This window comes from Paramormyrops kingsleyae, chromosome 10 (assembly GCF_048594095.1).
Source record: "Paramormyrops kingsleyae isolate MSU_618 chromosome 10, PKINGS_0.4, whole genome shotgun sequence".
NCBI classification, from domain to species: domain Eukaryota; kingdom Metazoa; phylum Chordata; class Actinopteri; order Osteoglossiformes; family Mormyridae; genus Paramormyrops; species Paramormyrops kingsleyae.
The window spans coordinates 8,931,089-8,943,875 of record NC_132806.1 but is presented as its reverse complement, the minus strand read 5'-3'; the positions used below and the strand labels follow the sequence as shown (position 1 = coordinate 8,943,875).

At 47.5% G+C, this 12,787-nt stretch overlaps 1 protein-coding gene across 1 annotated transcript; it reads left to right on the top strand.

Annotated features, from left to right (window-relative positions):
* Positions 1–1,403: 1,403 nt before the first annotated feature.
* Positions 1,404–12,285, top strand: ttc1 (tetratricopeptide repeat domain 1). Its single transcript, XM_072717256.1, has 8 exons — positions 1,404–1,417; positions 1,865–2,413; positions 2,951–3,011; positions 5,048–5,160; positions 5,941–5,977; positions 6,271–6,419; positions 7,598–7,652; positions 11,883–12,285. Exons 2-8 carry the CDS (start codon positions 1,877–1,879, stop codon positions 12,017–12,019), a joined length of 1,089 nt encoding a protein of 362 aa, XP_072573357.1. The 5' UTR covers positions 1,404–1,417; positions 1,865–1,876; the 3' UTR covers positions 12,020–12,285.
* Positions 12,286–12,787: the final 502 nt, after the last annotated feature.

The following is a 12,787-nucleotide window of genomic DNA, read 5'->3' as shown; positions in this document are numbered from 1 at the left end:
ACCGAGCTACCCCGCTGCCCTAATAGTAATCTAATGACACATATTTCATATTCCTCAGTGAGTTCAGCAGGGTGTTCGGTTTGTCACTGGATATCACCTATAGAAGGACAATGGGGGTCATCTTAAGTGTTATCGCAAAGGTGGATTCACGCCATTTGAGACATGGTCCATTTAGCATTGTGTGCCTGATTGCAACATCGCACAAAGATGAAATTACCGACTTCATATTTTCATCGCCTGTTTTTTTTCGGTACAGGTAAGCCCTGTCAGCCGACGTGTATTGGACTAATATGAATTACATTAGAATACATTTAATTCTTTAGTATGGATGAAGCGGATTTTCAAGGATCGTCGTCCCATTGGTTGTGTCACAAGAGGTTGGTGACTTCGAGAACATTTCCTCTCTTGTTGAGGCAACGTAACCGAGGATAACTCATAATTAGACATTTTTATAACCTGGAGTGTTTTGTATATTATGATTTGTACGTTTGACCAAGAATTACTGAGATTTTATTATGGTTTGTGCCTCATATTGACCATCACAGCAAATTCACATAAGAAATAATACATACGGAGTGTACAGTGTATGTTTTGACGATATTTTCAAATGTATTTCTCTGAATATTACTTACACTGTATAATTCTGGAGACGCTCGCTCCTATACTGATAGCTTGCTGGACTCATGTTTAGACTACTGTATAAATCCTAGCAGTCTATAAATTTGTTTTACATTAGAACTCGGAATCCCATAATCCTCCTGCCACATATTCCCGTGGCCAGCTTTTGATTCGCTGACAGAGCGGAAATTGTATTCCGGAAGCGCCCTGTGTTTTCAGGTAGGAATGACGGAGCGTGTCGGCTGTATGTAATTGCTATCTTTAACATTATATTTTCAGTCTGTCTTCTTCATTTGAAAATTTTCCTTTATATACGGATGAAATAAATTACACGTCTTATACGTTACAGCAAAGTTAATTAATTTTTGAGAACCCATTCTATGTGTTTGTTCATTTCACGAGTTAAAGCATACAAACGAACATTACCAAGCTGTTTCGTTTTCGTTTTTTATAAGTATACCTACGGAGCCGTCTTTGTTATGTATATTATAAATGTCATATATCCGAAGTGTGTGTTTGGTAAACATTTAATCACTGGTAGCGTTAAGCAGAAGTGAAACCTTTTCCGGGCACCTAATCCGTAGAAGGTCGCGTGTCAGTAAGCGGCGGGCCATAAACCACCTCCGCGCTATGTAGCCCACGATCAAAAGCACATTATTTATTACAGGGATGGCCAATCTTATCCGCAAAGGGCCGGTGTGTATGCGGGTTTTCGCTGCAACTCCCTAATTAGATTACTAATAAGAGGACTGATTGGCTGAAGAGTCCTCACACCTGGGTATGAACAGCTGACCTACAGGTTATCCCAAAAACCTGCATACACACCGGCCCTTTGCGGATAAGATTGCCCCCCCCCCCCCCCCCCCCCCGATTTACAGTATCACCTTCTGGTCCTTTCTTAATTGCTTTCTATCTAAGATTTTTGTTTTTGTCAACCATCAATGATTGTTGTGTGAAGGTTTTTTTTTGTTTGTTTGTTTCTATTCTAATTCTGGTATTTTCATTTGTGTTTTCTAGCTGTGAATTAACTTTTCTAATAGTTATATCTGTAGTATTCTGATTTTCACCAATCCATGAAATGTCTAGGTAAACTAGGTGTATTAGCACTGGGCCTACTGAAATTCCTCATTGTAGATTTTAAAAAAAAATAGTTTGTAAGAGTAATTAATTGTTAAGATTGTTTCTCAGTTTAAGTCATTTCTTTCTGACTGTGGATTAAATATGGTCTCTTTCTGACTTTGTGTAGCGGGCAGGTCGAATGGAGTCTGCCAGGGAGGTGCAGGCTAGCAACATGGAAAAGGTTACGGAAGCATTGGGTCGCACCCTGGGGGTTTCTGAACAGTACAGCAGTGCTGATGGGGGGCGAGACTGCCCCCCGTGTGTCGCCTCTCGGGAGACGGAGCTGGAGGAGAACTTCTATGACTGTCGAGAGACTCTAGAGGATACTGAGGAAAAACCAGCAAGCAACAGTTTGGGCAGGCTAAGGACAGAGCAGGAGGGTGAGGGAGACGCTAATCACCCAGACAGGAAACGGGAGAAGGGAAGACAGGATGTTCACGGAGAAGAGGAACCTGTGCTGTGGGACAAGCTGGATCTGAGCAAGGAAGGGAGGGACAGAGGGAACCAGCCGGAGCAGGAGAGCTGGGTGGAGTGCAGTGAGGAGGACCAGGGGGCGCATTCATCTCAGGATGGAGTGGAAGAGTCCGAGTTTGGGGTGAAGGAAGAGGTGGTACCGGAATTTGATGAGGAGTACCTGAGCGAGTTGGAGAAAGACCTGAGCCAAGAAGAAAAAGAGGTGCCCCTGTCTTTGTTCTTAATTCCTGAACAGGCGACTTGCCAGTCCTTTTAGAAATTCATCTCTTCAGTTCCTGGGCTGCAACCTTTTGAGGCAGGGTACACCCTGGTGGTACGAGAGTCCATCTGTAACTGATCCATCCTGGGTCATTGCCTTATGAGGCAGGGTACACCCAGGATGGTACGAGAGTCCATCCATATCTGAGCCATTTGTTCAAATTGTCACGCGCAGCCAGTGGTTCACATTCACCAGCTCAGCTGGGCTGTATATTTGTGAAATACAAGGAATTTGATACGTCTGGGTGAAATCGCAGGAACACCTCCATTTGAGGAATGTTGCATAGAAGTAACCATAATGATATAAGTCAGGGAACACACACTGTCATTTTTATAGAATAGCAATATTTAGAAGTAACATAGGGTGCAGTACACATGGCTGGGGCTCCTGAGTGTGTTACGTGAAAACAGTATTCATCAGAATTTGGGACAGAATTGTTTAACCCTGATATTTTCCCCTGGGGTCTGTTTTGTCTTTCAGAGCCGGAGGGAGGAGAGCCTGAAACTGAAGGAGACAGGAAATGCACAGTTCAAGAGAGGGGGTAGGCCTCGTTCCCCACCAGCACTGCGGAGGCACTTATTTGTATTTGTAACTGTCCATCACTTGTTGCTGCATCTGGCTACTACAGTCATGTGAAAAAGAAAGTATGCCCTCTTTCAGTTCTGTGGTTTCACGTATCAGGACATAACTAAAAACAAATCATCTGGTCCTTACCAGGTTCTAAAATGATTTAAATCTAACTTCAGGTGTAAAACAATGCCCAACAGATTCTACTGTGTCATTGTTTATTTAACAAAAATAAAGTAAAAATGCAGAAGCCATGTGTTAAATATCAAGTACATCCCAGGATTCAGTAGCTTTAATAACAATAACTTGAAGTAATTGTTTTTTGTATGATTTTATCAGTCTCATTTTGGAGGAATTCTGGCCCAGTTTTCTTTACAGCGTTGCTTCAGTTCATTGAGGTTTGTGGCCATTCGTTTATACATGGCTCCCGTAAGGTCCCGCCACAGCCTTTCAGTCGGGTTGAGGTCTGGACTTTGACTGGGCCATTGCAAGACATTGATTCTTTTCTTATACAGCCATTCTGTTGTAGATTTGCTGGTGTGCTTGGGATCATTGTTCTGTTGCATGACCCAATTTTGGCCAAGCTTTAGCTGTCGGACAGATGGCTTCACATTTGACTCTACGATATTGGTATACAGAAGAGTTCATGGTTTACCCAATGACTGCCAGGTGCCCAGGTCCTGTGGCTGGAAAACAAGCCCAAATCAAGTCTTGTGGTTTGTTGAGATGCAACTTTGAAAACCTAGAGAGAAGAGACTCTCCTGTCAACCCTTCTATACAAGCCATACTTGCTCAGTCTTTTTCTAATTGTACTGTCCTGACCTTTAACATTTAATGTGCTAACAGGCCTGTAGAGTCTATGATGTAGGTCTTGGGGTTTTTTGCAGTTTCTCTGAACATTGTACGGTCTGACCTTGGGGGAAATTTGCTGGGATGTCTACTCCTGGAGAGAGGACAGCTGTTTTGAATGTTTTCCACTTGTGAATTATCCAGGGGTGGTGAACCTGATTCACGGAGAGCCGCTGTGGGTTAGGGATGGGCATTTTTGATCATATTTCATTTCGAGTAATCCACAGGTTTGAGAAACGAGTACTCGATTAATCGGGGGTGGAGTTTAAGCAAGGGGCGGGGCGTTTGCGTCACAGTATACAGTAAACATTTAAAAGAAGTAACAGCATGGGGTGAAGCTGAAGCGCTTTTTCTACATGACGCATTGTATATAAAATTAATCACATAGCCTAGATACATAAATGTGTAAATGTTATATTACAAATTGTATTTATCTACACAAAATGCATGTAAGCTTGAACTACGTGCCAATCATAAAGTAGTGGGTGCGCTTCTCCCGTTACTTTAAAACAACGGCAACTGAAGCCCCGCAATACTTGCAGTGACCGTTTTGCGCAACGGGACAGTATAGTGGGGCTCAACGTAATTCATTAAACGTTTAAAACCTTCACCTTCAACAAAACTAATAGGCAGCAAGCCTTCTGCTGTCATTTCTGCTATTAACTGCGTCATCTTCTCTGCCCTGCCTTTGTCGCATTTCTGTCTGATGGTGAAATCTCTTATGCTCGTCTGACTGCTGGTAGTGGCATCGACATCATCTGCTTTTTTTGTGTTTATGTGCAAGATGATAACGCATCGCACTCGTTGTGGAGTTGTAGACAACTGTGGCGCTGCTCATCTTGTTGCCAGACATCGCTGCGCGCTTTAGAAGCCGTTTTCGCTCTGTGCTCCGGTCTTGTCTCTAGACCGCAACTTCTCACAGCCATAGCCAATCAAATATCAGATTGCCGCCCAAATACCAGCATAACCAATCAGAAAGAATGAGAGTAGTTTAATTTAAAAAATGCATTTTTAGAGCCAATCGATCGTCATTTTCATGCTCGATCGTCGCTGATGGGTTCGAGTAATCGATTAATCGAGTACTCGTGCACATCCCTACTGTGGGTGCAGGTGTTTGGGATGCCATCAGCATCACTGCCTAATGCACACCTTTCTCCTCAGAGCACTGTGAAGCAGAGGAGTCGTACACGGCTGCCCTGAGGGCATCCCCTGTGTGTTATGGCAAGGAGAGGGCCATCCTGTTCTCGAACCGTGCGGCGGCCCGACTGCATCTGGTGAGCCCGCGCCGAAATTGGACGACTTCACCTCTCCCCACTCTCTCCCTAATAGCTGGAGAGGGTTTTCTTAAACCTCTATTGGAAAGTGTTAGAGTTCGTCATAAGCCTGAATTTTAATATGCAAAGTAAAATATCACCTCAGGTATTTTGACACACTTGCTAATCTAATGCGCCCAGTTCGTCGAGAACTTCACAGGGATGTCAGCTACAGTCAGGCAGAAGTGCATAAAGCATTTATTACACTTTAACACGCAGTTGTGTGAGCGAGACGGGTGAGGAACAGGCAGTGGGAGAGTCACATGGTCAGATGAGTCATCCGTCACCTGGCAGAGGAGAGCGTGTTCAGCCTACAGGCTCTAGGACGCCTTCCTCCCTGTGACGGTGATGGGGGTTAGGGTTAGGGGGGGTTAGGCTTAGGGTTAGGGGGGGGGTTAGGGTTAGGCTTAGGGTTAGGGGTAGCACTCTCTCCATGTGGGCTCGTGGTCCTGAGCCGCCCGACACAGCACCAAGTACTAAGCCACTCTGAATGATCACAGTCTTCCTGTCGTGAATCTTTCTGTTCGATAGGAGTAGAATGTTCCTTTCTGGGTGGTTTGATGGCTGTCAGGCCGCTGGCTAACAGGTTGCTTCCCCATGCAGATGTGCGTGGTCCTCGTTCCCCTCGTAACCACGCCTCCCCGCTCAGTCGCACATGTCACTTACTGGATGCAGAATGACGAGCTCTGATCTCTCCTCCCTCTCCCCCCCCCCTCCCCCGCCCCCCCGCATCTCTTTCAGGATAAAAATGAAAGCGCGATAGCCGACTGCACCAAAGGTGAGATGAGAAAAGGCTCAGCTGCAGAGCCATCCGCCCCCACCGGATGTTAAGTGTTTGGAATGTGCAGTGAGCAGTGGACGGGCTCTGTCACTGCAGAGTGACCAAGTGCTGTGGCGAGTGTCTTAGGGAGGGAGCTGATGTTCCTGCAGTGATCCTTTCCTACCAGAAATTGTTGTGTAAATGTAATGACGCCCACGGTCTCGCGATTTGTGGATAGGGACCGATTAGAGTCCCATAGGACGACTGCTTCGTCGTGGTGATGGTGGGCCACCCTGTCTCGACTCATTCAGCCATAGAGCTGAACCCTGACTACATCAGAGCCATCCTGAGGAGGGCAGAGTTGTATGAGAAGACAGACAAGCTGGATGAGGCCTTGGAGGACTACAAGCTGGTGCTGGAGAAGGACCCCAGCATGAAGCAGGCCAGGGAGGCCACCCTGGTGAGCCGCCGTCTGCTCCCCGCGAGTGCCGCCATGTGGGTGTCTGCGCAGCGAGGTCAGCATTTTCTGTAGCCCCAAAAGCATAACATGATGTAGCCTGACCTCATATGATCATGCCCTGACGCATTTCGTCAGTGTCCTTCTGTGCACATGCTCACTGACAGGCACGGAACGACCCGTAAACCCAGCGTTCCACGTAGAGTGCGTTTAACGACAGGACATGGCAGGGGGGGGGATGGGGGCTGAAGCAGGATGTTCAGTGAAGTCAAGGCCGCGTACGTGAGCCGGTGGAAACGAGTGTTCGGGCTCCAACGCCGCGGCATATCGTCAGGGGACCCTTTGTGTGTGAACTGCGTAGGGGGAGGGTTATGCAAGATGCTTCCTTCCTGTAGAGCACTGAGTGTGCCGGAACAACGTGGGGGGGGCTGGGATGAGAGGAGGTATGGAGGATTGGAGATGTACAGTGTATGGGAGCAGATTCAACTGATGACATGCATGTAATGAGGTAGGTATAAAGCAAAAAGGATTTCCTGTCCAGGATTCTGTCTCCCAAGCACTGCGAATTGTAGCACGAGCTAAATCCAGGCGTTAGGAAGAGTGAATTCCAGCCTCTAACCAACTTCCAGCATCCCTTACTGGCATAAATATTCGTCCTGTAGTGAATCCCTTTCCTGACATAGTGAGTCATTCTCCCAACTCTTAGCAAGGTGCACAACCTTCAGACCTCTTTTGCTCCTTGGCAGTAACCTTAATCTTTTTAAGGTTCTGCCTTCTGTGTTAATTTTCTGTCTGTCATAGACGTGCGTGGGCATCTGCTTGGCCTCCCGTGTTCAGTCCGTGGCTTTCATCCGAGGGTTACGCACGTTGCATGCGAGAGATTCTCCTTAAGGACACACTATGGCTGTCGTCAAGACAACCTGGCTGCTGTGCGGTCCCATCCTTGAGTTTCCTTTTCACTCTATAAAAATGGAATGGATGGGGGTGCAGGAAATGGGCCAAAGAAATTTTAAGTGGCATAGGAGTTGGGGGGGGATTTTTGTGCCACTAGAGCTTGGAGATGTGTCTGGATCTTACACCTGAGTGGGTCAAAGTCTGCGGGTGGGAATTGGTTCTCCAGTGCTGTTCTCCAGTGGAAGCCACTCCTCTCAGAGGCTCATCTGCTGTCTCCCCTCCCGCAGCGCCTGCCGCAGCAGATCCACGAGAGGAATGAAAGGCTGAAGGAGGAGATGATGGGTACGTGACCCTTCCTGCCTGTCCCTGCCGCCGCCATCCCTTCGCTCCAGTCAGGGACTTGAAGCTCGCTGTATCTCGGGGGGGGGTCAGGAAAGAGGATAAGGCCACACTGTGTGTGTCCATGGAGGATAGACCCGTCCATGGTTTCTGTCTGCTTTCTGTGAGTATGTTTGTGTGTGAGAAAGAGAGATAGAGATGCTTTCTCTCTTAATAGTTTATGAAAAGTTCATGAAGGGGAAGGTCTTCCCATCACTGGTACATGGCTGAGGTACCCCCGCTCCCCCTCCCCCCACTCCCCCTGCTGTCTCGTGCTCCATGGCTCTGGCTGTACGCGAGATCCCACTACCCCCAGTTTCATGCAGCTGTCTGACTGCTGTCTCAGGTTGGCAGTCCCGCAGGGGGAGCCAGGCGGGGCCATTTCAATCCGCCTGGCCCAGGAGAGTCGGGCCGCTTGTGCATATGACATTTCCTCTTGGCTTCTGCGAGGTTTTCACCTCCATGGCCAGGACCTTCGTAAATGTCATCCTTCCTGGATCCGGACCAGTAATTGCACCTCTGATGGGGTCCCCTGTAGCCAGAAGGGACTGGGGATGTCAGCTCACATGCTAAACAGATTTATTAGGTGTGTAAGGAGTCTCCGGCTCATCACCTTATATTTTGTGCATAACCAGTCAGTCCAGTGATTTAGGTATAAAGATAAATAAGGAGAAAAATGCACAATTCCTGAAGGATGCACCAATTCAGGGTGAATCCCCCCCCCCCAGGATGATGATGTCATGAGAAATCAGCTGGTAGAGGGTAAAATAAATACAGGCCAACAAAGAAGCCCTTTCCGCCCAGGTGAGCCAGACTGGATGCCATTTCCGTTTTTGTTTTTTAACAGCACAGATCCCCCCAGTCTCACAAATAATATAATTTTCTAGAAGCGAGAGGCGGAAATGGGCAGCTGGGGCTGTGATGTAGGCTTGGGCTTCTCTTCCTCGTCTTCCTCGTCCACCAGCAGCCGGCGGTGCTCACGGCTCTCTTGATCTTGGCGCAGTCCCATGAAATTGCCCTGCGTAGGTTCCGCTTTTACAGCTTTCTCAGTTCAGCATGATGTTTTAAAAACAGGACATTTACTGGCTTCTCGCGGCCCGGCGGGGCTCACCGGCATACCTGAGAGAGTTCCGTTCCCGCTCACACTATCCACACCGGGCTTTCTCACCCAGCTTGGATCTGGTGCCCATAAATCAGCGATGGCAGGATGCGCCGTGTGTCTTGCGGCCCTTACTGGGTTGCAGGTCTAACATCTCCCACACGATCCCTTGCTTCAGTGGCCGTTTGAGGAGGACGCCCCGTGGGTTGGGACGTGGGGCTCTGCCTCCATGGGAGTGTGAGGACCTGAAACGGCTGGACATTGCTGGAGATCTTCACTTGTTCTCCTGCTTTCTTTGACCGACTGAGTCGTGCTCTGAAGTTAGGGAGAGCGATGACTTTGTCAGAATAGTCAGTTAATAAGGAATGCTCTTAATAGGGTGGAATAAGATGTATGCAGATGTATGAATGCTTCCAACTAATGCGTTTCACAGCTGGCTACGGGAAACTGGTTATTTTTAGGAAGCACTGCGCAGATTTACTTATGGGATGTCAGTGGGACCCGATGGGCTGACTAAAGTGTAGGAGAATTTTTCCGACTTTGGATTATCCAGTGAATGTGAGTCTCCCACAGAGCAATGTGTCTGCTTGCGGGCTGCAGTGGGCTGGGTGCGTAGGGGCTCATGGAGGATAAACGTGATTTGCCTGCAGTACTCCTACTGGCGAGGCCAGAGGTACACATGTTTAACCTTAGTAAACTTCGAAAGGTTGCTGGTTTGAATCCCATGAATGCCATGAGTGATCTTACTCCATTGGGCCCTTGAGCAAGGCCTTTAAGCTGCACTTGCTTCATCCTGGATATGACGCTAATTTATATCCAGCCCTGCAAGGAAGTCCTCTAACTTAGAGAAATTTGGGTGTTGGTGATTGGCACTCCAGCCACTGCAAAAAATTCACACTGGTCCATTCAGACTGGTGTGGTGCTGAGATATCACCCACTGCATGGCTGCACTCAGGTTCTCATCCCTGAGGTGGTTTGTCGCGTTGTGGGTGTGGCAGTGCGCTGTGATCAGTGTCTGCTCCTTATCTCCTCGTCTTCCTCCTGTCCACTCTGGGGTTAGGGGTTTTGAAAGATGCATTGTGATGAATTGCTTTATTGTGCCGATTCAACCGCGTCGATCTGTAACAACAATCGGTTATAATTGATTTTTGGGAGCTCTCACGTTGACAGGCTGCAGGTAGACGTGCAAAGTTGCAGGGCTGCCGTTTAAATTTCTGAAACACAGGATAATAGGAAGGTTCATTTATATTCAAAAAGGAGGCTCATTGCACTATGATGCTTTCGGGAAATGCCCCTCTTTTGTAGTTCAGAAAAGGTCATTCTTTTTGCTAGTCAGCGGCAATTCTGAGGTAGCTAACTAGGTAGTTTCTTAAGAAGTAATGTTAGCCTTCAAGATTTGTTATAGCGGTTAACAAATCAGTAATGGCTGATGTTCATTAAAAATAAAAATGTCAGCATCAGTCTGGTGTGTCATTCTTGGCCAAGTATTGCTGGCCGACATTTAAACTTTCTCAGTTTTCAAAGTTGGCAGCCCCAGAGCTAAAGACACAACAAATGAGATAATGGAGACGGTTGCATTGGGCGATCAGCCATTTTCCACAGTGGAGGACGAGCGATTTCGTCAGATCATTCACCACTTAGAAAAGGCATCAAGGTACTGGCCTGCAACATGTTTAAAATTCATTATAAATGTGGCTCTCGGCTCAATCTTGCATTTTCCGCAGAATAAAAAACAATGATGTGTCATTCTGCTAATCTGCGCTGGCAAACCCAAGTGGCTCAAGGTTAGCCTGTCATCAGAATCAGCAATATTAGACATATTAGACAAATATATTGGTTATTGCTATCAGTCAAAATTTCCACATCACCGCACCACTAGTTAGGTGAAATCGGCCAATCAGGCAGCACTTCCTTTATGTTTATTTTGTACAAATCAGTAGTTGGGCTTTTTGACATTGTAGACTGGCCCAGTTTAATAATTAAAAATTGTGTTCTGAGATTCTACTTTATTTGAAATCTATTAATTGTGTGTACGTTTCTATGATCATATTTGTGAAATGTTTTCACTGAATTTTTAAAAGTTTTGGATTAAGGTTATCAAAACAAATCGACTCGTGGAAAAAAGTAAAGATATCAGATGCATCTAATAGTTCCTTAAATAATCATAATGTAATAGAATCGGCCTGGAGTCGATGCTCCATAGCCCTACTAAGGAGAAATGCCCATTTTGCAGTCTGTGTAACGTCTCAACCAGCACAACCCAAATTAACCCAGCATGGCCCAACAGTTCATGCAGTCAGCACGGTCAGAATGTCCATGGAGAGGAGACTGTGGATGGGCAGGAAGCGAAAATGGCAAAGCATTCTGGGAATTTCAGCAGCTGTTCTCAGATGCAGGCTCTTCAGTGTTGGAGACCTGCAGCTGGTAGGGCCAAGTAAGTCTGCCTCGCAACGAGGCCGAGCGAAGCTGCGAAACACCATTCGGGGGGGGGAGGGGGGGGCACAGCTGCTTAGCAACACAGTGGCGTTTCCTATCGATCTGACTGCAGCTGAGAAGCTCGCCGCTGATGAGTCTGTGCTGCTCCCCTTGACGGCTCAGAAGGCAAAAGGAGGCAGAACTGGGGTTGTTGGGAGAAGCATCTAGGAGCCGTGTGATGCTGGGGTCTGATACCTGCCATAATACCTGCCCTAACACCTGCCCTAATACCTGCCATTAACACTCCTGATGACTTTCCCCATGGTGGATTGTGAATGACAGTTTGGTTCTCTGTAAGAATGGTGTCTGCCTGTGTATGTGTCAGTCTCTGTGTGGGTCTGCCTGTCTCTTATGTGTGTCTGTCTGTGTCACTATAGCAACTCTGTCTCAGGACACAGATATTAATATAGTCATGTGCATTTGTTTTTAAATGAATCGGGTCTTTTGAGCGACCTTGTTTTTCAGTAACGTCCCTCTAACGTCCAGATGAGAGCTGGTTCTGTCGGCCCGGCTTTGTTGTGTTCCCCAGCCAGAGGTTCTGTGTTGCTGCAGTACTTTTGCTGATCGGTTTGGCCGGGTGCTGACTTCCTCCTCCATGCGTCTGTCTTCCTGCTGAACAGGCAAACTGAAGGACCTGGGCAACATGTTCCTGCGCCCCTTCGGCCTGTCAACTTCCAACTTCCAGGTCAACCAGGACCCCTCCAGTGGATCCTACTCCATTAACTTTGTGCAGAACCCGAATAACAACAACCGGTAACCCCAGGCATCGGCCCTGCCGCGGCCTTGGGCAGCAGTGGAGTCACAGCGAGCAGCAGGCCCCCGTCGCAGTGCTGCCGGGAGGCTGACCGGCCTGCTAGCCTGCACTGTATTGCAGTTCTTGTTCAGTTGATTTCTGGATAGCAAGTCCTTGCACTGCCTTTTAAAATGGGCACCACATGAAAGGTAACTGTAAACCCAGGTGGGCGGCCGTCCTGTGTCCACGTGTTGCGTTTGTGTAAATAAACTGTACCATAAAAAACAAAACTGCAGCCATGGATTTTTGTCTTACAACCTCCCTTGAAGTTGTAGGAAATACATCAGCCAGTGTTTTTGCCCGTTTATCTTTTTTACTAGTCATCCAACAGGATTCCGTTAATTCAGGCGAGAAGTGTCTTAATGCTCCAGTGTTACCCTAACCCGTTACCCCGCGAGACTTACATGCCAGAGTGTGCCCTGTACAAATGTTTTATCAAAAAGGGGTCAAATCTCAAAAACAAACAATCAATTAATATTGCACTCCCAGCAATATTAATATTGGCCATCTACAGGCTGACAGTGAGGTGAGGCGGTCTGCTGGCCGTCTACAGGCTGACAGTGAGGTGAGGCGGTCTGCTGGCCGTCTGCAGGCTGACAGTGAGATGAGGAGGTCTGCTGGCCGTCTGCAGGCTGACAGTGAGGTGAGGCGGTCTGCTGGCCGTCTGCAGGCTGACAGTGAGATGAGGAGGTCTGCTGGCCGTCTGCAGGCTGACAGTGAGATGAGGAGGTC

Bases quoted from the DNA above. Each gene is read 5' to 3' on its own strand.
- ttc1 (XM_072717256.1), top strand. From the start codon at position 1,877: ATGGAGTCTGCCAGGGAGGTGCAGGCTAGCAACATGGAAAAGGTTACG. The intron at 3,012-5,047 runs GTAGGCCTCGTT...CTTTCTCCTCAG, and splicing joins TGCACAGTTCAAGAGAGGGG to AGCACTGTGAAGCAGAGGAG. The intron at 6,420-7,597 runs GTGAGCCGCCGT...CCCCTCCCGCAG, and splicing joins AGGCCAGGGAGGCCACCCTG to CGCCTGCCGCAGCAGATCCA.